At 41.9% G+C, this 25,321-nt stretch overlaps 1 protein-coding gene and 1 pseudogene across 3 annotated transcripts; one reads left to right on the plus strand and one right to left on the minus strand.

Moving 5' to 3' along the window:
• Positions 1-9,738, plus strand: part of LOC139306579 (protein NLRC3-like) — a 204,095-nt pseudogene extending 194,357 nt beyond the window's left edge.
• Positions 9,739-11,593: 1,855 nt separating this feature from the next.
• On the minus strand, positions 11,594-23,631 carry LOC139306570 (protein NLRC3-like). 3 transcript variants are annotated; one of them, XM_070930469.1, is made up of 11 exons: positions 23,582-23,631; positions 22,069-22,199; positions 21,842-21,976; positions 21,617-21,733; positions 20,412-20,490; positions 20,023-20,248; positions 18,039-19,842; positions 17,767-17,940; positions 16,054-16,227; positions 14,109-14,155; positions 11,594-13,941 (listed from the first exon to the last, which is right to left on the minus strand). In XM_070930469.1, the coding sequence occupies exons 2-11, from the start codon at positions 22,155-22,157 to the stop codon at positions 13,286-13,288; spliced, it is 3,501 nt and encodes a 1,166-aa protein (XP_070786570.1). In that variant the 5' UTR covers positions 22,158-22,199; positions 23,582-23,631; the 3' UTR covers positions 11,594-13,285. The 3 variants fall into 3 exon arrangements, with proteins under 3 accessions (XP_070786570.1, XP_070786569.1, XP_070786571.1); XM_070930468.1 differs by having other exon boundaries at positions 20,020-20,248; XM_070930470.1 differs by lacking the exon at positions 23,582-23,631 and having other exon boundaries at positions 20,020-20,248; positions 21,617-21,688; positions 21,923-21,976; positions 22,069-22,166.
• Between the last annotated feature and the right edge of the window lie 1,690 nt (positions 23,632-25,321).

Genomic DNA, 25,321 nt, shown 5'->3' on the forward strand with positions numbered 1-25,321 from the left:
CCAGATGAGGGCTGCTAGGATAAGTCTGCCATTGGGCAACTATTTCAGGCACTGTCGCTGCATCCTGGGCTTAGCAATAACATAATATGTGGTCATTTAATAAAATAATATTAAAACATAATAATATAACATTATAAATCCTTAAAAAAAATTACAATAAATTGTAATTTAATTCAATAAAAAAGGCAATACATTAAAGAGTACTAAAACGATATATGGTAGTAAAACAATAAGTGGTAATATAATCTAAATGTAATTTAAAAATAGCTAAATATTATATATAATAATAACAATGATGAAACCTGGAGACAAAACATTTTGTTTTCATATCCAAATGATTTCGTTTCATTAAAAAGTGAATCATTTTGTAACATCAGAGAATGAATACAAACACGCCAGAAGCGTAAAGGAGCATTCTGCTGTTTCTTAATGTTTTAAATGCAACTCGCACATACTTCACATTAGTGTCGGGTCAGTCCTTCATGTGATTTGTTTTCCAGCAGTGAATCGATTTGATTTGCCTTCAGAGACTCAGAGTCACACTGTATTCTGCCGTCCTCCTCCACGTTAATGTCAAACTACGTCAGACACGTTTTAAAATGTTGTTCACTGTCATGACATTCAGTTAGATGAAACTAAACTGTGAGAAATTAAAACCCTCTAACAGCTGACGACCTGACAGCTTATCAGCCTCAGTGATTAGTTATTAACTAATGGTGGTCAGAGGTAACTGTAGCACTCTCCATAACACACATATCAATAGTGACACCAATCCTCATGGCGTCATCAACGCTGATTAGTACATATTGATCCTAATTAGCGTGACTCATATCAGTGCAGCGTAGTGTTGTAGTGACTCAGTGTGACCACTAGAGGGCAGTGAATACTCTGTTTAATAATATCAGTGTGAATAAAGTATAAGATAATCCTTTATCAATCTCTCAGCGGGGAAATTTGCATTGTTACAGCAGCATACAGGATAGTGCAATAGCATAAGTAGAAAATCAAGATATAATAAATAAAAACAATAAAGACTGTTATAAAAAAAAGCTACTAAAACTAAAAAACAACTATAATTTACAAATTTACAAATTCACAGAGCGAAAGAAATAAAGGCAAAGGAATTATACTGTATTGCACATAGAGGTGTGGGTATTGCACCATTTGTTATACATTCAGAAATATGTGGATTGTCCATTTCGTTGTGTGTGTGGTCTACTGGGAGCAGGTCTACTGGGAGCAGGTCTACTGGGAGCAGGTCTGATTGTAGAGCCTGACAGCAGCCGGAAAGACCTGCGGTACCTCTCCTTCACACACAGCAGGTGAAGCAGCCTGTCCCTGAAGGAGCTGCCCAGTGCTGCCAGTGTCCTGCATGGGGTGGGACATGTTGTCCCTCAGGGATGATAGCTTAGCCATTATTGCCATTGTTGTAGTGACTCAGTGTGACCACTGGAGGGCATGAGTTACCCCCAGGCTGGCTTCTTAAAAATATATATAAAAATGAGCCAGTCTTTTGAACGGCTCTTTAAAAGGAACGGATCTTGTGGATCCGTTCCTTTTAAATCCCATCTCTATTGTCAACTACCTGACTGGCAGACCACAGTATGTGCGCTTACAACACTGTGTGTCAGACAGAATGGTCAGCAACACCGGGGCCCCGCAGGGGACTGTCCTTCCTCTTCACCATCTACACCACGGACTTCAGCTACTGCACAGAGACCTGCCATCTTCAGAAGGTTTCTGATGACTCAGCAGTAGTTGGATGTATCAGTGAGGGTGATGAAGAGGAGTACAGGGCTGCGATGGTGCGAGCAGAACCACCTGCAGCTCAAAGTGACAAAGACAAAGGAACTGACTGTGGATCTGAGGAGGACCAAGGTGCCGATGACCCCTGTTTCCATCCAGGGGGTCAGTGTGGACACTGTAGAGGATTACAAGTACCTGGGAGTTCACATAGACAATAAACTGGACTGGGTAAAGAACACTAATGCCCTCTACAGGAAGGGCCAGAGCCGTCTCTATTTTCTGAGGCGGCTGAGGTCCTTCAACATCTGCCGGACTATGCTGAGGATGTTCTATGAGTCTGTGGTGGCCAGTGCTATCCTCTATGCTGTTGCATGCTGGGGCAGCAGGCTGAGGGTGGCGGACTCCAACAGACTCAATAAACTGATCCGCAAGGCCAGTGACGTTGTGGGGGTGGAGCTGGACTCTCTGACGGTGGTGTCAGAGAGGAGGATGCTGTCCAAGCTGCGGGGCATCTTGGACAATGTCTCACATCCTCTCCATGACGTACTGGTCGGACACAAGAGCACCTTCAGTGGGAGACTCATTCCTCTCGAATGTACAACAGAGCGACACAGGAAATCATTCCTGCCTGTGGCCATCAGACTGTTCAACTCCGCCCTCTGAGTGTCAGACACTACTACATCAAGATTAATATGCAGCATGAATGTTGGTATTGAAGACATTCATTAATTAGTCATTAATACAACTCTAATAACAATATTCAAGTCTTTTTATCCTTTAAAAACACTTAATGTCATCTGTGTTAATGAACTGACATCATGCGGTTCAGGTTGTCACCAGCAGAGGGCGCCACACCATTATCAGTGAAGAGTGATAGTTACAATACATCTGTACTACTACTTTAACGACATGAAACTGATAATACTTCTGTACTTTTACCACCAAAAGTATGCTGAATCAGCTGTTAGTAGCTCCTGTTTGTATTGTACTCGTGGATGTACAGACAACTATCACAGTGATACTGAAGGAAACTTAAAAACATGATGATTCTCAGGCAAATTCTGCAGTCGGAAGGAGCATCTTTTGGAGAATGAAGAAAAAAAATTCAATTCTTTGTTGTACTTATGTAATCTGTAATAATGGTAGTATAACAAAACCTGCTACACTAACTTATTTATTGTTTATGTACTAACCCTTCTTAAAATAACATTATATTTGCTTTGCTTTATTGATTTGATCAATGCTCAATTATCCCTCTCTAGAATATTAACTGGACTAAATAAATATATGACTTTATATGAAATAACTCAGAGATGACCTCTGTTAATTTAGCCCTGAGTTGTGTCTGCAAGCTCCAGCAGTGAGACAGGCAGACAGAAGGCAGGGCTGAAAAGCAGCTGAGGTCATCATGATGTCATCCTCCTGTTCTCTCAGCTGCTCTGTGAATCTTTTAGTTTAAATCTGAGGACTCATGAGCATGTGTGCGTGTTCAGACCCGTAGTCTCTGGTTGTTTCCTGGTTTTTATTCTGACGTCTCAGCGTCGCGTCGCAGCTTTTTCTCTCCGGTCTCTCAGGTGAAATTTCCACCGTTTTTAATGTGATTGTACATCATGTGATTACATGTGGCAATGATTTAACGTGACTGATTGATTCATTGATTGATTAGTCATCTTTTATCTCCCACTAGTTGGTTTTCAGTAGCGGAAACAATCAGTTGAACAACAGTTTAAAATCCTCCTCCAATCAGAGGGGCAGTCACCTGTACAGGTGAGTCTCTGTGCTTCTGCCTGTCATTAATAATATGTGGGGTGTGGAGGAAAAACAGCGGAAACTAAATCGGGAACAATCAGTATTTTCCTCTCGAGATTTTTGTCACCGTCAGCAGCCGGTCTGTTGTAACTGAGCAGGAATTAGACGGGTTCTGTTTCCACCACCATCGGGCGCAACTTCAGTATAAATGACCAGTATTTGTCTCGATGTTGATGTGTGTCCTGATGTGAGCCACCACGAGTCCACCGCTTTTACTGAAGAGACGACTTCCTCTAAAGACCACGTGAGTCCACGTTCTGTTTCTTTATAATGTGAGCAGAGTTAGAAAAACATGAAGTGTTGTTGTACTGGAGGTAGTTCTCAGATCCTTTACAAAATGCTCTGTTACAAGTAACTGCATAGTAAATGTTACTTAAGTAAAAGTACATAAGGAAAATGTACACGCTACAGCTTTCATTGCTAGTTACTTTACAAATTAAGATCTTTATATATAGAATATGATGTTTTGTTCTAAATTAAATCCCCCAACAGTTTATACACTTACAGCTGAAAAGATTAGTCCATTAATCAATTAGTCGATTGACAGAAAATTAATGTTTATGACTAGTTCATATATGTCATCTTTTCTTCCTGCTAATCAATTTTTAAAACACGTTGGCAGGACTTTAATTCCACATTTTCTCTCACGGTCATGATGTATTTTATTGTGAAAGGCTGCAGAGACCTTCAGGAAGTGACTTCTTGTGTTGATCGCTGCTAATTTCTGCAGCTTTTACTGTGTTTAAGAGTAAACCTGAGGATCCCTCCCTGCTCAACTAGGATCTATCAAAGACCAGACTCCATTGAACCTGAACCTGACCCCAGCTGTGTGTCCTTCAGGAGTGCCCAGTCAAAATCTGAACCTCTTCTGTTTAAAGATGAATCCCCCGCTCCTGAACAGAAGTGAGCTTTTATAATATTCATGTTTTAACTGGAGATCTCCAAAGTATGTAAGTAGAAGTAGTAAGTCAACTTTTCATGAGCTCAGAAAAACAGCCCTGTTTTCAGATTTGTGAGGATGCATTTTCCAGCTGATCCGAGGCAGCATAATGACACTCTCTCAGATTTCTCTTGTCTTTGGAATGTTGACGGGTCATGATCTTAATTTTTTGCTTCTTTTCATCCAAATGAATCTGTCTACCAGGATCCATCCAAAACCTGAATCCGAACTTGAGCCTGAAATTGTATGTGAGTGCTTCAAGAGTGACCAGTCAATGGCTGAACCTCTAATGTTTAAAGAAAAACTCTCCTTTCTTGGACTTAGGTAAGTAGTTTCAGTTTTAATTTAAAGAAGACTGATGTGTGTATTTAGAAAAATTAGACTGGAAGTGTGTTTTTATCAGCTGTGTAATTATTACATATCACTAAATGGACCTTAACTTTTAACTTGTGTGTCTGTTTGAGAGAACCATAATGTGAGCTCATTCTTCATGACTCCTCCACAGAGTGGACCAGGACAGCTCAGAGGTTCCCAGTGGTCAGTCTGCCCAGCAGCATCAAACACGCCTGGACTCCATATTTATGGTCTGTACAAGTACAACAAGTACTTTTACATCTATTCTGTTCACAATAATCTCCATGCTGCACTTTTAGACCAGTGGACTGTCAGTCTGTCCAACATGGATCTGATTTGTTTGGTTCCATGATTTTAGTTTGATTGTGTCATTCATGTAATATTCTGTTCCAGCTGCTGGAGGAAAACATTGTCACTTTTGTGAAGAACGAGCTGAAGAAGATCCAGAAGGTTCTGAGTTCAGATTACCCAGAATGCTCAGAGAGTCAGAGGGAGGATGAGGAGGGGTTGGACGGTGAGGATGAAGAGCAGAGGAAGAGCAGCAGAGAAGCATTTCGGAAGATCACAGTGAACTTCCTGAGGAGAATGAAGCAGGAGGAGCTGGCTGACTGTCTGCAGAGCAGTAAGAGGATTTCTCTACAGATTTAACATGATGGATAAATGGGACATTTACTAATGTCTCAAGAGATGGACGGAAATATGTTTATATATGCAATCTTTAGGGGAATTAAATAGTCATATTTTATATATTGCCATATATAAATCACTGATTGATCTTATTTGTTGTGTCTTCATTCAGGACCTTCTGCTGCGGTTTGTCAGCAAAAACTTAAATCTAACCTGAAGAAGAAGTTCCAGTGTGTGTTTGAGGGGATTGCTAAAGCAGGAAACCCAACCCCTCTGAACCAGATCTACACAGAGCTCTACATCACAGAGGGAGGGACTGGAGGGGTCAATGATGAACATGAGGTCAGACAGATTGAAACAGCATCCAGGAAACCAGACACACCAGAAACAACAATCAGACAAGAAGACATCTTTAACCCCTCACCTGGAAGAGATAAACCAATCAGAACAGTGATGACAAAGGGAGTGGCTGGCATTGGGAAAACAGTCTTAACACAGAAGTTCACTCTGGACTGGGCTGAAGACAAAGCCAACCAGGACATACACTTCACATTTCCATTCACCTTCAGAGAGCTGAATGTGCTGAAAGAGAAAAAGTACAGCTTGGTGGAACTTGTTCATCACTTCTTTACTGAAACCAAAGAGGCAGGAATCTGCAGGTTTGAAGAGTTCCAGGTTGTGTTCATCTTTGACGGTCTGGATGAGTGTCGACTTCCTCTGGACTTCCACAACAATGAGATCCTGGCTGATGTTACAGAGTCCACCTCAGTGGATGTGCTGCTGACAAACCTCATCAGGGGGAACCTGCTTCCCTCTGCTCGCCTCTGGATAACCACAAGACCTGCAGCGGCCAATCAGATCCCTCCTGGGTATGTTGACATGGTGACAGAGGTCAGAGGGTTCACTGACCCACAGAAGGAGGAGTACTTCAGGAAGAGGTTCAGGAATAAGGAGCAGGCCAGCAGAATCATCTCCCACATCAAGACCTCACGAAGCCTCCACATCATGTGCCACATCCCGGTCTTCTGCTGGATCACTGCTACAGTTCTGGAGGACGTGTTGAAGACCAGAGAGGGAGGAGAGCTGCCCAAGACCCTGACTGAGATGTACATCCACTTCCTGGTGGTTCAGTCCAAACTGAAGAGCATCAAGTATGATGGAGGAGCAGAGACAGATCCGCACTGGAGTCCAGAGACCAGGAAGATGATTGTGTCTCTGGGAAAACTGGCTTTTGAGCAGCTGCAGAAAGGCAACCTGATCTTCTATGAATCAGACCTGACAGAGTGTGGCATCGATATCAGAGCAGCCTCAGTGTACTCAGGAGTGTTCACACAGATCTTTAAAGAGGAGAGAGGACTGTACCAGGACAAGGTGTTCAGCTTCGTCCATCTGAGCGTTCAGGAGTTTCTGGCTGCTCTTCATGTCCATCTGACATTCATCAACTCTGGTGTCAATCTGCTGTCAGAAGAACAATCAACCTCCCAGAAGTCTGAAACAAGAAAAGATGAATCTGCAGAGACACAGTTCTACCAGAGTGCTGTGGACAAGGCCTTACAGAGTCCAAATGGACACCTGGACTTGTTCCTCCGCTTCCTCCTGGGACTGTCACTGGAGACCAATCAGACTCTCCTACGAGGCCTGCTGACACAGACAGGAAGTGGCTCACTGACCAATCAGGTAACGGTCGAGTACATCAAGAAGAAGATCGAGGAGACTCCCTCTGCAGAGAAAAGCATCAATCTGTTCCACTGTCTGAATGAACTGAATGATCGTTCTCTAGTGGAGCAGATCCAACAGTCCCTGACATCAGGAAGACTCTCCACAGATGATCTCTCTCCTGCTCAGTGGTCAGCTCTGGTCTTCATCTTACTGTCATCAGAAAAAGATCTGGACGTGTTTGACCTGAAGAAATACTCTGCTTCAGAGGAGGCTCTTCTGAGGCTGCTGCCAGTGGTCAAAACCTCCAAGAAAGCTCTGTAAGTGGGATTTATTCATCAAGAAATACTCTGCTGTCTTTCAACTGGAGAGAAAAATAAATAACTTATTACTTGTTTCCTTTCTGTTGTCTCTCCAGACTGAGTGGCTGTAACCTCTCAGAGAGAAGCTGTGAAGCTCTGTCCTCAGTTCTCAGCTCCCAGTCCTCCAGTCTGAGAGAGCTGGACCTGAGTGACAACAACCTGCAGGATTCAGGAGTGAAACTGCTGTCTGCTGGACTGAACGTTTTACACTTTAAACTGTAAACTCTCAGGTCAGATCAGTTCTCTCTGTTTTTCCTGCATTGTTAGGGTTAGGGTTAGCCTATTGTTATCTTAAGGGGCCACAGTAACATGTTAAGATCTGACTTCTGCAGAGATCTAGCTTGAACTAGGGCCTGTACGTGCTCATTTTCAGTATGTTTGTCTCTAAAATCAACAACGAAGAGCTATAACAAGCTATAACATAGTTTATAATTAAAGGCTTTGGTGATATACTTGAACATACGGGTAAGCAACCACCATTACATAATTAAGATCAGATTATCCCACTTGCTGAAAATCTAGTAATATATGAATCTATATGATTGCAATACGAATAGGTAAAACAATCCATCCAGCCAGACATTTTCTGCTGCTTATCTGGGGGCGGGGTTGCGGTGGCAGCAGATGAAGCAGGTTGGTTCAGATGTTCTTTTCCCTAGCCACATCCTCCAGCTCCTACTGGGGGATTGGAGGGTGTTCCCAAACCAGATGAGAGGTATAATCCCTCTAACATGCTTTGGGTCCTACCAGTCGTCCCTGGTACCCTAGACTCCATAGCACCTCCCACAAGTCTCCATGGGGTACACAGTTTTGTGCTTTTTATATTTGACTCAAACCTACTAGTCATTCTTCAATTGTTTTGTGTGTTTGCAGGCTGTCAGGCTGTCTGATCACAGAAGAAGGCTGTGCTTCTCTGGCCTCAGCTCTGAGCTCCAACCCCTCCCATCTGAGAGACCTGGACCTGAGCTACAATCATCCAGGAGACTCAGGAGTGAAGCTGCTGTCTGCAGGACAGGAGGATCCACACTGGAGACTGGACACTCTCAGGTATGGAGAGCATATCAAAGAGAACATTTCTGACTTTGTTACGATAATCCCTCCCCTCTATCTTTCAGGGTGGACCCTGATGGAGACCAGTGGTTGAATCCAGGTTTGAAGAAGTGTAAGTGTGTTTTGGTTTGATTCATGAAAACAAAACATATACACCAGATATATTTTTCAAAAGCAGATGACATTAAACAGGTTTTTACCTGAATTCTGTGTACCCTCCAAATCTTAAAGATCGAGAGCACCTGTAAATTTACCTTACTTGAACTATAGGGTTGTAGGGTTACTTAAGCAAGCAAAAAGCTGTAAAAAGTCAATGACCCAACAACCATTTACTGGATGCCAATTACAATTTCAAAACCAAAACAAGCAAGTAGAAGAACCAAACACCATGCTAGTTAAATATTTACTCTTGAACAACATAACATGAAACATCTTTAACATTATTATTGTATTGGAATTGGAATTTCATTGTCACAATTTCACTTGACTTTTTGAATTATTTAGGCAATAATAATCAAAACTTTCTATTTTGTTCTCCTCATCAGATTTCTCTGAAGTCACACTGGACCCAAACACAGCACACAAATTCCTCAAACTGTCTGAAAACAACAAAAAAGTGACTGATCTCAGAAAGGAGCACCCATATCCTCATCACCTGGGGAGATTTGGCCTCAGGTGCTGTGTGAAAACGGTCTGACTGGTCGCTGTTACTGGGAGGTCGAGTGGGTAGGAAAGGTCTATATTGCAGAGTTACAGAGGAATCGGAAGGAATGGAGACAGCGATGGTTCCAAGTTTGGAGGGAATGATCGGTCCTGGTGTCTGAGCTGCACTGATGGAGGATACAATGCCTGGCACAATAACAGTGGGACTCTCATCCCTCTTCCCTCCTCCTCCTTTGTCTCTAACAGAGTAGCAGTGCATGTGGACTGTCCTGCTGGCACTTTGTCCTTCTATAGAGTCTCCTCTGACACACTGATCCACCTCCACACCTTCAACACCACATTCACTGAACCTCTTTATCCTGGCTTTGGGTATGGGGTGAAACTAAACTCCTCAGCATTTCTGTGCTAGCTGTAGACCAGCAGCGTAGGCAGAAATCATATTGTGGTTCCGGACTGTTCTGACTGTTTGTGGTCGGGGTCTGTTCCAGTCTGTGTCAGTTGGTGTTGACAGTCTTCAGATAAAATCATATAGTGTGTGATATGTAAAGATTCAGATGCAGTCGTTCTCATTAAGGTTTCATGAGAAGTTAGCTTTGCAGGTTATACAGTCCTGCACGCCTCTTCATCCAGGATCTCACCCAAACTCTGTCTGTGTCAGTATTTCTTTCTGCCGTATGACATCTAATATTTAAAATGTAAAATCTAATAATATAATAGTATTCAGGTCGATGTAGAATGCCCTCCAGTGGACAGAGTGAGTAACTGCAACACTGTTCATATTGATACATATTAAATAAAGGGAGCATATGTTACCTTTGAATGCAGGTTTAACAGTTTAATTGTAGCAAATATTAGCTAAAAGTATGTTTCTTAAACTTGACGTTAGTTACAGTCCACATGTGAAGCGATAGGTGAATATCTGAGCCCTGAAAGGGTTTGAAGTGTCAGTCGAAGTGTATCCACCAGAAGGAGTTGAGATGTCCGTTGAAGAGCAAAAATCACTTCCATATAAACACTTAAGAAGTACAGATGAAGGTGCTGACTTGTTGAGTCAGGTGTTTGTAGCTGTGACAGTGGATGACTGAGATGAGCCAACGGAACCAGAGCTGAAAGTTAATTTTCAGGTTACTGTTTAAGGAGCTTCAGCTCTGCAGACTTAAGGTCACATAATAATAATTATGATAATCATAAACCACATGGCAGTTAAATGTTGTATTTCTTGGCTGTAGATATTGGACAGTTAAACATTAGTGTTGTTTGCTTGGAAATGTTGAACGTGATTCAGACAGAAGATGAAACAGCAGACTAACATGAAGAACTGTCTGTGTTATTTAAATTAATAAATCTTATCCACTGCAGGAGATCAATCCTGAGTTTACACTTCATTTACTTATTTCATATTCTTTTAGTCTTGTGTTTCATTTTCAGTAAACAAATATGTTCTTCATGAACGGATGCTGTGGATATTTGAACTATCTGATGTATGAAGACTTTTGATTCAGAGCTCAAATCAACTTATTAAGTTATTTAAAGAGATTTTGATCTGATTTGTCTTTATCTGGTGGAGAGATTCAGCAGCACAGGGAGCTCACACTGTTCATTCAGCCTGACACATCAAGTCCCGCCTTACCAATTCTGCAGTCATTATATCTGAAAGAAGTGGGCATTTAGGAGGCAGCGAGGGTGCAGGTGCATCATGGGAAACGTAGGATCCAGTGTTTCCGGAGTTTGTTCCGTACGAGAGACTAAAAGTCCGTATGATTTGTTTTTAATCTGTTTTACACTTCATGAAAGTATAAAACTAAATGGCAGGAGGACTCCTTTAAACACCAGACTCCACACACGCTGATATATTCATGTCATCGAATGCAGCTTTACATAAATCTTCTGTTTTCCATTTATCACAAGAGAAGTGTCGTTTATTGAGTTGATTTCAGTTTGGTCCCACTTTTAATCCTGATGTCCACAACACCAAAAAACATCACCTTGTTTATAAAAACGCAATATGATATACTTGAACTTCTGCTTTGATTCATGTTTATCTTTATTTATTTGTGTTGTTTTTATTGATTAGTTATATATTACACGATCACTGCCTGTGTGTCTTGTAAAGATGTGGTTTTCAATGAAGGTAAATAATAAGAATGATAATAAATGTGAAGCCTGAGAGCTGCTTTAGCTTCCTGTTAGCAGTTCAGTCTCATTTCTGTCTGAAAACATGTTAGTGAGAATATTTTAACCTTCCTGTAACACAAAATCTACTCGTTTCCTGAAAGAAGACTCGATATATAAAAGAGATTCTGAATTCACTGGACGATTTTTCATGAAAATAAAACTCTGCAGACTAAAAGGACCTGGTAGGAAGGAGACGTTTTGCAAACACACAGACAGTAACTTTCTGCTTTTATTGGAACGAGCCAGAATTCAAAACTCAACATGACAGAAGGTACAAGTCAACGGCATCTCCATCACCATTTAATGATTACAGCTTCCATCTTGAAAGGACTGGAAGTGGAAGAAGTTTACAAAGAAAATGAAGAATCTTTTCAATCACTTTCAATTATTTTGAACAAAGTTCATTGATTCATTTTGTTGCGCCTCCCCACGGGAGACCAAAGTTATGTAGATGATTCTATTACTACAATAAAATTAAAGATTTGGTCTCGTTTGAAAAAGGGTCATCACCTTCACATTGAAGGAAATAAATTAACCAAATGACTCCTTAAACTGATCAGTCTCGTCAGAAGGAATTGGCATTATTTTTGATACATTTACTTCTGTCTTCCGCTTCAAAGGAAACACACAGACAACTTCTTGCTGCTAAATGAGGACATTTATTTATAGCCAAACGTCTAATAACTGAATAAATGAAGGATTAACAAAGAGTACATGATAAAGAAAATAAAGAGATGAATACAAGCTCTTAAGTGATAAACCTTACTCAGTGGGCGATAGTGAAGTGAGAAGCATGTGATTTAATTATCAAACATTAGGGCATCAACTTCTCCAAAGGGGATGTCTTTTACTCGACATCATTATCACAGTAGCAGATGGAGGTGTGCAGATACCTGCCGACCCGTTGAGAGAGGAGGCCGTTCCAGCTGACTTCCAGAGGTGGCTGTGGGTATTACAGCGGGGGGTGCAGGCCGGTCTGCCTGTGAGGGTCTGTAGTTAGGAGCCCTGCCGCAGGTTGCGTTCTCCGGTGACTCCGTGAGGAGCAGTGGGTCTCCAAGCGGATGAGCTCTTCTTGCCGGTCCGGTTTCACGGCAAGGTTCTGGCCGGGCGTCGTTAGCACGGTTCTCCGGAGCAGTACGGCTCTGGTTGAGTCCTTGTGATGCGGTGGCTGAATGTCGAATAAAGTTTTCTGACCACACTCACTTCTGCAACTAGGCTCGGTTAACTCCGAAAAACCCCCAACTCAAACTGCGAGGCTTCATGGTACAAAAATATAAAAATCAAAAGAAATAACTTGTCCGTTTAACTCTGAGGCACTCAGACGCTTAAAAAAAGCTCAACTGTGCGCGGATATTGCTTGAATTCAAATTGAGGACCAGCCAGAAGACTGGAGATCAATAAGGCTATTTTAACACTGTGCCAAAACAAGGCGTTTCCCGCTGAAACTCTATTCCTTTGTCTGAAATTTCATGAAACTTTATTGTTCACGTTTCCTGACTCTAGTGAATTTAAACTGTCCGCACAAAATTCACATATTCTCAAACATCACTATGGCCATGCAGTTGTGGTTCAGGACATATAGCATAACAGTTACAAAATCATTGGTTTAACAGCAATCATATTTCAGACTCGTTCAAGCAGTTATCTAATATTCCTAACTACTAACTACCAGGGACATTGGGGTTAGCTAGATAACTGCATTTCATCAGTAGTCCCTGGGTAGGTAAATACATAGAGGAATTATGGCATCAGATGTTATAATTCAGACATTGCATCAAACAAAAACTAAAAACACTTTACATTTCAAACATTACATCATACAAAAAATGAAGTGAATTACTAGTACTAGAAAGTACTAGTACTGGTTAATGGTCACATGATTGGTTGTGTTTCAGCCAAGATTTCAATTGCGATTTAAAACTAGAGAAAGTGGAAGATCGTCTGATAGTGACAATGTTTCTCTAACAGGAGGAGACTCTCCCTCCTTCAGAGAACACAGAGACACTGAGGAAGCAGACCTGGACCTGAACCAGAACCCAAAGCCAGGATAAGGAGGTTCAGTGAATGTGTTGTTGAAGGTGTGGAGGTGGATCAGTGTGTCAGAGGAGACTCTGTAGAAGGACAGAGTGCCAGCAGGACAGTCCACATACACTGCTACTCTGTTAGAGGCAGAGGAGGAGGAGGAGGAGGAAGAGGAAGAGGAGGAGGAGGAGGAGGAGGAGATGGATGTTCCTCTGTTATTGTGACAGACAGAGTAACCATCATCAGAGCAGGTCAGACTCCAGGACTGATCATTCCATCCAAACACACAGACATCTCTGTCTCCTTTCCTGCTGATTCCTCTGTAACTCACTGCTATATAAACTCTTCCTCTCCACTCGACCTCCCAGTAACAGCGACCAGTCAGACCAGTTCTACACATCAGCTGAGGCCAGTCAAACCTGTCTGGATGATCAGGATATGACTGATCCTCCTCCACCAGTATCGCCTTCCTGTTGTTGTCAGACAGTCTGATCTTTCTGTTCACTGTGTTTGTGTCGAGTGTGAGTTCACAGGAATCTGATGGAGAGAACGAGACACAATACAGCTGCAGTTATTAATCTATCATCTGTTCATTATTGACACTTTGATGATGACATCATGATCTGAATGAGTGATGTCACAGTCTGAAGACGGTTGAATGTGTGCTGCTTTGTTTTCATGAATCAAATGAAAGACACACTTACACTTCCTCAGGCCTGGTCTCAACCATCGGACTCCAGCAGGCTCCACCCTGAAAGGAGGAGGGGGGTCAGACCAGCACATACTCTTTCAGCATGGACACATGGACATTACATTATCTCATACACATACACAATATGTGGATCAGGCCTGCTTCTCCCTGCCCCCCCCAACCCTCTTCAGCTCTGCCAGTCTCCTCACACACTGAGAGTGACCCACAGGCTTTTGGTGTGTGTGAAAGAGGAGGGCAACATCTGATAACACACACAAACCTCAAAAACAGTCAGTTCAGTTCAGTTTCTTTTTCTTTAGTTATCATTTGGTTTGGTCTAATCTTCTGAGTGATGGTGTAACTGCTCTGAGGCTGGCTGGGGTTTGTGATGTCAGAAGGTGAAAGGTCAGCCAGCCTCCGGACCAGGTGGCTGAGGGGACTCCTCTTTATGTACAACTCCTGGCAGACGAGGGCTTTATAATGGTAGCAGGCAGGGCCGCTCTGTTTAATATGGCTCCAGAATGTGACAGATCTTCTTTGAATACTTAGTAAAGGATATGGGCCTAATTCAGCTCTGCATGCAGAGTTTGGGGTTTTTCTTTGTACCCGGAGAACACTTTTGCAGAACTCTGCATGCAGGATTTCAATTGGGTTTTTTCCCCCATTTTGCCCAATCATGTTGTAGTAAGGGGCCCCATACCTCACTGCCATACAATGCAATCGATTCTATAACTGATTTAAATATTTTGAACCATGTCCTAATTGGAATTTGGATTTGAACTGAACACTTGATGGCATAGAAAGCCCTTTTTGCCTTCTCTTTCAGTTCCTTCACAGCAGAGCTGTGGTTTTCTGTGGAACTCATTTGTAAACCAAGGTAAGTGTAGGTGTTTCTTCTACTTGGATCTCACCTCTACCCTGTGGGAAGAAATCTGCGTGTTCTTCTCCAATTTGTTATTTTCATATATTGATTTAATGATGTCACATCAGTTTAAGAAGAACACTTCATGCCAGACTGAATCAAAAGCTTTCTGGAAATCAACAAAGCATGCATGAACTGTGTCTTTATTTTGATTTACACATTTGTCAGTTAGTGTGTGTTGGGTGAACATGTGCTGTACTACTTCCACAGAGGGAAATGACCCACACTTAGTACCAAGTTGAGTATCTTTAGGATGGCCAATTTGCATTTTTGGTATATTTTAACATCTAATTTAAGATGCCATCAGGCTCCCATGCTTTTTTAGGCTGCAGATCCTTCAGTTTGTCATCCAGCTCTGATTCTGTTAATGGGTAATCCAGTGGAGTCTGATAGCTCTTAAATAGCTCTTTCAAGATCTTTCAATTGCTCTGAAATCTGCTCGAGCTTGATTCTTTAGGGGTTTTCTATAGAAATCTTCAAAATGATCTTCCCATGTATCTCCATTTTGAATGGACTGTTTGTTGTAACGTTTCTTGGTAAATAAGTTCAAATTTTCCCAGAATTGATTTGACCCCAGTGGCTCTTCAATTAATTGTAATTGGTTTTGTAGATATTGTTCTTGTTTTGCTCTCAGAGTGTTTTTATATTGTTTTAGAGTCTCACAGTAACTAAGGTGGAACTCCTGTCTGTCTGGATTCCTGGGTTTTTGGTTTGAGACTTCTCTTAAAATCTTCCTAGTGATGTTTCAGTCTGAATCAAACCAGTCTGAATTTGGTTGTTTTGTTTTGCATTTTAAGTTTGATAATGAGGCCACAAGGTCAAATGTGTGGTTAACGTTTACCAGACACAGCTCTACAACTTCTGTATTCTGAGTGTAGATCTGGATCAGAAAGGAGTCGAGAAGAGACTGGACCTCCTGCACAAATATCTCCTTTCTATGTTCAACCAGTGTTTCCGTTCTGAGCAAAGGAAAAAGGCTTCCTACATGTTCCTACATCAGCCTGAATGTCTGTGGCTGCAGCAGGCCTCTTCATACCTGACAGTGTCCAGTGTCCAGAGTGGATCCTCCAGTCCAGCAGACAGCAGCTTCACCCCTGAGTCTCCTGGATGATTGTAGCTCAGGTCCAGCTCTCTCAGATGGGAGGGGTTGGAGCTCAGAGCTGAGGCCAGAGAAGCACAGCCTTCCTCTGTGATCTCACAGCCTGACAGACTACAAACACATAGAACAACACACATGGCAGATCATCTGAGGGCACTGCTGTGTCAGTCAGAGACGAGAAGAAACTGTCTACATATAAATTAATAAATAAATACTGAAAAAATATGATGACTGCATCAGGGAGTTAACAGCAGCCATGCTAGCAACTCTGTGAGGCTGCTATGTTCTGAGCTAATTGCTGACATGCTCACAGTGACAATGCTAGCATGTTCATATTTATGTTTAGCAGCATGTTTGTTGCTAATTTGATAATTAGCAGTGAACACAGTTCGGTTGAGGCTGATGAATGTCATTAGTTCTGCAGGTATTTGGTCAGAAACCAAAGTATTGGACACATTAACATGTTGACCTGATGGTGGCGCTAGATGAAAAGTCAGAGGATCACCAAAGTTATGACAGTTCATTCTGAGGGGAACAAGAGTATCGGAACCATATTTCATCACAATTCATCCAACAGTTGAGATGTTTCAGTCTGGACCAACTGACAGTCCCACATTTCCACCCATAGTGCCACACTGCTAGCATGGCTAAAAACATTAAAATGTGTTTATGAATATGCTTTACTCAAAAAGGGAGAATAAAGACGTGCTTTCAGCAGAGTGCTGTGTGCACAAAAGAAAAATGTGACTTCACAGTTGTAAATCAATGCAGTCACCAGAGGCAACTCGTCTGCTCTTCAGCCTGCCACCAGCGCCTGAGGAACCCCCTGTGAATACTTGGGTGTATGTTTTTGTTTGTTTATTTTTTATTCAGGTACATTTTGGTCCAGATACGAATTCAGAATACATCTTTAAAACCATCTGTTATAATTAATAATTCAACAACAAAAGAAAAAACAGGAAAGAAAAATGTAGCCGCAAGCGGCAACAAGCAGCTTTCCTTCATGAAGCTAAGCGAAGTCACTTCAGCTAGTTAACTTCTGGTTGAACAAGGAGCGGGACCAATCGCACACTTGTTTCATCTCTACAGTGTATGCAGCGTTTCAACAGTTGCACACTCAAAGTTTCACCATTTGTCTCGCCTTTGTAGAAACTTAATGTGTGAGTCCAGGACATAGTGTGGGATGTCGCCACTGAATTGAATGAGGATTGGTCTTAGATAATCAGACAAAACCTGTAACTCATGGCGTTTTCCACAATTCAATTTTGGCACACCTGCCTTCTTTAAAAAGGCTCCTGAGATAAGGTCAGGTGATGCTGTGCTCTTGGTATAGAATCACACTACCAATAGGTGCCGCCAAACTAATTATATCTTTACATTACAGACTTGCAAGAAATGGCTCTAACATATGTGCTGAGCTTCACCCTTTTGAAGCTCATTGGTCAATATAACCTTCACTGGTTTATTGGTCAATGAACTAGCACCTTCGGGGTTAGAACCCTAATGATAAAAAAGTCTTATGGAAACTAACTAAAGTCTAGAAACCACTACTTAAGTTTAGTTAGAGGTCAAATCATCTTTGACAAATCATATCAGCAGACACAAACCTACACTTTGAAATTGTCATTGAATGGTTAAATTAATCCTGACCTGAGAGTTTCCAGTGTACATTGCGGACTCTTCAGTCCAGCAGACAGCAGCTTCACTCCTGAATCCTGCAGGTTGTTGTTACTCAGGTCCAGCTCTCTCAGACTAGAGGACTGGGAGCTGAGAACTGAGGACAGAGCTTCACAGCTTCTCTCTGAGAGGTTACAGCCACTCAGTCTGGAGAGACAACAGAAAGGAAACAAATAATAAGTTATTTATTTTTCTCTCCAGTTGGACGACAGCAGAGTATTTCTTGATGAATAAATCCCACTTACAGAGCTTTCTTGGAGGTTTTGACCACTGGCAGCAGCCTCAGAAGAGCCTCCTCTGAAGCAGAGTATTTCTTCAGGTCAAACACGTCCAGATCTTTTTCTGATGACAGTAAGATGAAGACCAGAGCTGACCACTGAGCAGGAGAGAGATTATCTGTGGAGAGTTTTCCTGATCTCAGGGACTGTTGGATCTGCTCTACTAGAGAACGATCATTCAGTTCATTCAGACAGTGGAACAGATTGATGCTTTTCTCTGCAGAGGGAGTCTCCTCGATCTTCTTCTTGATGTACTCGACCGTTACCTGATTGGTCAGTGAGCCACTTCCTGTCTGTGTCAGCAGGCCTCGTAGAAGAGTCTGATTAGTCTCCAGTGAAAGACCCAGGAGGAAGCGGAGGAACAAGTCCAGGTGTCCATTTGGACTCTGTAAGGCCTTGTCCACAGCACTCTGGTAGAACTGTATCTCTGCAGATTCATCTTTTCTGGTTTCAGACTTCTGGGAGGTTGGTTGTTCTTCTGACAGCAGATTGACACCAGAGTTGATGAATGTCAGATGGACATGAAGAGCAGCCAGAAACTCCTGAACGCTCAGATGGACGAAGCTGAACACCTTGTCCTGGTACAGTCCTCTCTCCTCTTTAAAGATCTGTGTGAACACTCCTGAGTACACTGAGGCTGCTCTGATATCGATGCCACACTCTGTCAGGTCTGATTCATAGAAGATCAGGTTGCCTTTCTGCAGCTGCTCAAAAGCCAGTTTTCCCAGAGACTCGATCATCTTCCTGGTCTCTGGACTCCAGTGCAGATCTGTCTCTGCTCCTCCATCATACTTGATGCTCTTCCATTTGGACTGAACCACCAAGAAGTGGATGTACATCTCAGTCAGGGTCTTGGGCAGCTCTCCTCCCTCTCTGGTCTTCAACACGTCCTCCAGAACTGTAGCAGTGATCCAGCAGAAGACCGGGATGTGGCACATGATGTGGAGGCTTCGTGAGGTCTGGATGTGGGAGATGATTCTGCTGGCCTGCTCCCTATTTCTAAATCTCTTCCTGAAGTACTCCTCCTTCTGTGGGTCAGTGAACCCTCTGACCTCTGTCACCATGTCAACACACTCAGGAGGGATCTGATTGGCCGCTGCAGGTCTTGTGGTTATCCAGAGGTGAGCAGAGGGAAGCAGGTTCCCCCTGATGAGGTTTGTCAGCAGCACATCCACTGAGGTGGACTCTGTAACATCAGTCAGGACCTCATTGTTGTGGAAGTCCAGAGGAAGTCGACACTCATCCAGACCGTCTAAGATGAACACAACCTGGAACTCTTCAAACCTGCAGATTCCTGCCTCTTTGGTTTCGGTAAAGAAGTGATGAACAAGTTCCACCAAGCTGTACTTTTTCTCTTTCAGCACATTCAGCTCTCTGAAGGTGAATGGAAATGTGAAGTGTATGTCCTGGTTGGCTTTGTCTTCAGCCCAGTCCAGAGTGAACTTCTGTGTTAAGACTGTTTTCCCAATGCCAGCCACTCCCTTTGTCATCACTGTTCTGATTGGTTCGTCTCTTCCAGGTGAGGGGTTAAAGATGTCTTCTTGTCTGATTGTTGTTTCTGGTGTGTCTGGTTTCCTGGATGCTGTTTCAATCTGTCTGACCTCGTGTTCATCATTGACCCCTCCAGTCCCTCCCTCTGTGATGTAGAGCTCTGTGTAGATCTGGTTCAGAGGGGTTGGGTTTCCTGCTTTAGCAATCCCCTCAAACACACACTGGAACTTCTTCTTCAGGTTAGATTTAAGTTTTTGCTGACAAACCGCAGCAGAAGGTCCTGAATGAAGACACAACAAATAAGATCAATCAGTGATTTATATATGGCAATATATAAAATATGACTATTTAATTCCCCTAAAGATTGCATATATAAACATATTTCCGTCCATCTCTTGAGACATTAGTAAATGTCCCATTTATCCATCATGTTAAATCTGTAGAGAAATCCTCTTACTGCTCTGCAGACAGTCAGCCAGCTCCTCCTGCTTCATTCTCCTCAGGAAGTTCACTGTGATCTTCCGAAATGCTTCTCTGCTGCTCTTCCTCTGCTCTTCATCCTCACCGTCCAACCCCTCCTCATCCTCCCTCTGACTCTCTGAGCATTCTGGGTAATTTGAACTCAGATCCTTCTGGATCTTCTTCAGCTCGTTCTTCACAAAAGTGACAATGTTTTCCTCCAGCAGCTGGAACAGAATATTATATGAATGACACAATCAAACTAAAATCATGGAACCAAACAAATCAGATCCATGTTGGACAGACTGACAGTCCACTGGTCTAAAAGTGCAGCATGGAGATTATTGTGAACAGAATAGATGTAAAAGTACTTGTTGTACATGTACAGACCATAAATATGGAGTCCAGGTGTGTTTGATGCTGCTGGGCAGGCTGACCACTGGGAACCTCTGAGCTGTCCTGGTCCACTCTGTGGAGGAGTCATGAAGAATTAGCTCACATTATGTCTGTCCACACAGAGACAAACACAAGCTAAATGTCCTTTGAGTTAAAGTGTTGATAACAACATTAAATCAGATGGTTTCCCCTGACATTCAAGTGTTGGTCATACTGCTGATCCCACTGTGAATCAACAGTCCAGTCTGCATTATTGTGCAGCTTTCAGTTTACTGTGTTGATGGTTTAGTTCCTCCAGCTCTTATTGACCCCTATAATACTGTGGACAGGAACGCTCAGCTCACACAAGCTAACTGGATGCTACCTGTCCAGTGTAAATTGGTTGACCCAATGAAACTTGCAGCAGGTCAAGTAAGTGAAACATGCCAAAGAAAAAAACAGAAAATACTGGATCAAACCAAAGCTAAGGATGATTTCACACCTAACTGTGTCAAATGAAAGCTGGAACGTACTTCTCTAGGCGATATGTAAGCAAACAGGTACAGGTGTTGTTTACAGAAGTTGGTTTGGCTGGAATCAGGGTTCACCTTCGTTAGCAGTCAATAAAATCACTGTTTTATTCACATGCAGTCATCAGACAATAGTCAGAACGTGTGGTGAAAATGTTCAACTGAAGTCAAGAGCTAAAGACTGGTTGTACTGGTTATACTGGGCAGCTTTCAGATGTGATAATTTAAATGTATAATGAAGAACGATGCTGAAAAGAAACATACAGGTTTAATAAAACTTATCTGATAAATAAATACAACGGTCAAAACATGAATCAGCAATATTTGAGTGTTATGGCTGTTAAGACGGGATTTTACCCTTCATCACTTTCATTGAAATCACATTAGGAAGAGATCTCTTCAGGGCCAGTGTGCACAGGAGGAAGAATTACAGCCACCAAGAACCCTTTCAATGTACATGTGGGCATGTCACTGTTGTTCAGGGGCAGACTTGAAAACATGTGAAACTGTCCTTTAACACTAATCTGGCTCTAACCTTCATCATCATTCTGGGACAACATCAACATTATAAAGACAACTGGTCAGACTGGATTTAGTGAGGACAAACATCAGCAGTGAGCAACATGAGGAGGGAAATATGAACATTTAGGTCATATTGTCCAACACTATTTAATACCGACAACAACTTACTGTCTATCACATGAATGTTGTTTCAAATCAACGAGGCGACCCATTGACCGGCCACTCTTGAAGGACACACAGCTGCGTTGAGGTTCAGGTCCAGGAGAATCTGGTCTCCGATGGATCCTGATAGAAAAACAAATTATTTAAAGCTCACATGTTTAGGAAAAATCTTCTGGTGTAAAATATAAAATATATATAATAATTAAGAATGAAATACTAATAACCACTTACTTTTTGTCAGATACACGTCTTTGTTTAAAATCAAAGAGGCGTTCATGTGACTGGTCACTCTTAAAGGACACACAGCTGGGCTCAGGTCCAGGTCCTGGTTCAGGTCCAGGAGAGTCTGGTCTCTGCTGCTCTGGGCTTCAACACAACACACACAGAGCTTTGAGAGTGAATAATGATGGTGGAGTGATTTGAGTGCTGAGCTCCGACATGGAGAAGAGTCATCTCACCTCGGAGCTTTGGTCTGGTTGTCATGGTCCCCACGCAGAGTGGTTTTAGATGGAGGGACTCCCTCCTCTCTGTCCTCACACTGACTCATGCTGCTGAACTCACATCCACATCAGCTCACACACACTTTCGTCTGGAGAGGAAACACAAATCATTCATCTGCACATGACTGAAATCCTCCTTTACATCATGCCTCCTGTAAAATATCAGCTGCTCCTCCAGTGATTGGCTGTTATTTCCTGTTTCATATCAGTGTCGGTTGAATGCAGTCAGACAGAGGAAGCTGCCATCAGCTGCTGTAGTTCTGCTGTCAGTCCACTAGATGGCGTCATGAAGCTGCAGTGAAGAGCAGCACACACACGATGATGGTGATGATGATGAATCTGACAGGAAGCTTCACTTTCTTTAATATTCAGTAAATTCAAAACTAAAAGTTATTATTATTCTAATGGACTTCAGCTCTACATGTTCCACATGTTCTAGATTGAACTCCGTTCTGTGTATTTTACATTAAATGATTCTGTTATGTTGCTGTTGTATATATACACGTAACTGTGTGTCTTCCGTGTAAATATAATTGAGTTTTTCTTATTTCTTCCTTTTCTGCTACTTTTTACACTTTGTTCCATTTTATTGTTGTATTCTGTTCTATTTTAATATCTTTAATATTGGTCTCTACATGTTGTGTGTTTCGAGCTACGACTGCATTTCATTGTGTAATCCTGTTTAATGATAATAAAGCTGAACCGTGACAAAGAGCCCAAAGTCCACAGAGGCAGTGCGGTCGTTAAAGTGTCCAATCAAAAATGAACCTTAACTTCAGACAAACTAATATTATATTTCATCTCTGAGACCAAAGTCTATCAGGGTATATTGTCTCTGCTATATTATTATATTCCTGTGTCAGTGTGTTTTTATGTTGCAGCAGAGACAAACAAGACATTATACTGGACTGACATAATGACAAGAAACACTGAACTGAATATGACTGCTGGTGGAGATGGAGCCAGTTTGAACTGTTTTATATACTTTGAAGTAGTTTAATGTTTAATAGTGAATCATATTTAGTAAACTGATCTTTTTTTTATTTTTAAATCTTAATCTGAAAAGTTGTAGTGAAGTAAAAAGTAAAATATCTCCATATGAGATGTACTGCAGTAGAAGTATAAAAGTACTTCAGTAAATGTCCTTTAAAGCAGATAGATCCTTCCAAAATAAAAGACTGATGACCGTCTCAACAAAAATATTAAAACAGTAATTTAAAGGGAATCTCTTTAATTTGATTATTATCATCTCCTCTTATTCCACCGGTTCCACTCACTAACATCGACACAACATGGCGGATATGTTTAATGGCGGCTGTTTGGCTCCTTCGTCCCGAGTTCACAGTTAAACTCAAGAGTTGTGACTTTAGAGAAATGAAGCATCGAGCGGCAGATTTCTGCTGTTTCTGGAGTCACTGAGCTCCCGACAGCTCGAGTTACCGAGTAAAACATTTCAAACGTGTTACTTTACCTTCAGCCGGAGGTTCACACGGAGAAAACTGTCTGCGCCACAAGGAAGACAGAAAGTGAAAGTAAAGTTTAAACCGGAAACACGCAGAGAGGCGCGTGAACATAATGAGACACAGAGCACTCTGTTTATGTCATTTATATCTATTTATTGATTTTAATGTAAATGTGTTGACACCTGTCTGTCATATGCAGCCCAAAGCTCCACAGAGCAGCTCTGCTGTGAAACTGTCCAATAAAAACATGAAGCTTCACCTTCAGACAAACGATTATATTTTATATTATACTTCATCTCTGTTCATCTCCCCAAATGAATTCAATCATTCATCAAAACTCTACAGAGGTACCAGAGTCCGGTAACTAATGATGAAGTTGTGTGTTGTACTTTCTGTAATAATGGTAGTATAACAAACAAAACCTGCTACATGAGCTCATTTAGCTGTGAGACAGACAGACTTTCTGTAGCCTGAGAGGACGAACGCAGGGCAGGAAAGTCACGTGTCCTCTCATCTGCATCGTCAAAGGTTCTGCTGCTCCCACCAGGAGCTCCTCCTGCATGATGATCTCCTTTAAATGAGGAGCATTTGTGCATGAACCTCCTCCCTGCGGTGGAAACAGCCTGGACAGCATCACATCTTTCTCTCTGGACGTGTTCTTCATGAACGGATGCTGTGGATGTTTGAAGATGTATTTGAACTATCTGATGTATGAAGACTTTTGATTCAGAGCTCAAATCAACTTATTAAGTTATTTAAAGAGATTTTGATCTGATTTGTCTTTATCTGGTGGAGAGATTCAGCAGCACAGGGAGCTCACACTGTTCATTCAGCCTGACACATCAAGTCCCGCCTTACCAATTCTGCAGTCATTATATCTGAAAGAAGTGGGCATTTAGGAGGCAGCGAGGGTGCAGGTGCATCATGGGAAACGTAGGATCCAGTGTTTCCGGAGTTTGTTCCGTACGAGAGACTAAAAGTCCGTATGATTTGTTTTTAATCTGTTTTACACTTCATGAAAGTATAAAACTAAATGGCAGGAGGACTCCTTTAAACACCAGACTCCACACACGCTGATATATTCATGTCATCGAATGCAGCTTTACATAAATCTTCTGTTTTCCATTTATCACAAGAGAAGTGTCGTTTATTGAGTTGATTTCAGTTTGGTCCCACTTTTAATCCTGAAGTCCACAACACCAAAAAACATCACCTTGTTTATAAAAATGCAATATGATATACTTGAACTTCTGCTTTGATTCATGTTTATCTTTATTTATTTGTGTTGTTTTTATTGATTAGTTATATATTACACGATCACTGCCTGTGTGTCTTGTAAAGATGTGGTTTTCAATGAAGGTAAATAATAAGAATGAAAATAAATGTGAAGCCTGAGAGCTGCTTTAGCTTCCTGTTAGCAGTTCAGTCTCATTTCTGTCTGAAAACATGTTAGTGAGAATATTTTAACCTTCCTGTAACACAAAATCTACTCGTTTCCTGAAAGAAGACTCGATATATAAAAGAGATTCTGAATTCACTGGACGATTTTTCATGAAAATAAAACTCTGCAGACTAAAAGGACCTGGTAGGAAGGAGACGTTTTGCAAACACACAGACAGTAACTTTCTGCTTTTATTGGAACGAGCCAGAATTCAAAACTCAACATGACAGAAGGTACAAGTCAACGGCATCTCCATCACCATTTAATGATTACAGCTTCCATCTTGAAAGGACTGGAAGTGGAAGAA

The sequence above is a fragment of the Enoplosus armatus genome, chromosome 24, assembly GCF_043641665.1.
Source record: "Enoplosus armatus isolate fEnoArm2 chromosome 24, fEnoArm2.hap1, whole genome shotgun sequence".
Classification (NCBI taxonomy): Eukaryota; Metazoa; Chordata; class Actinopteri; order Centrarchiformes; family Enoplosidae; genus Enoplosus; species Enoplosus armatus.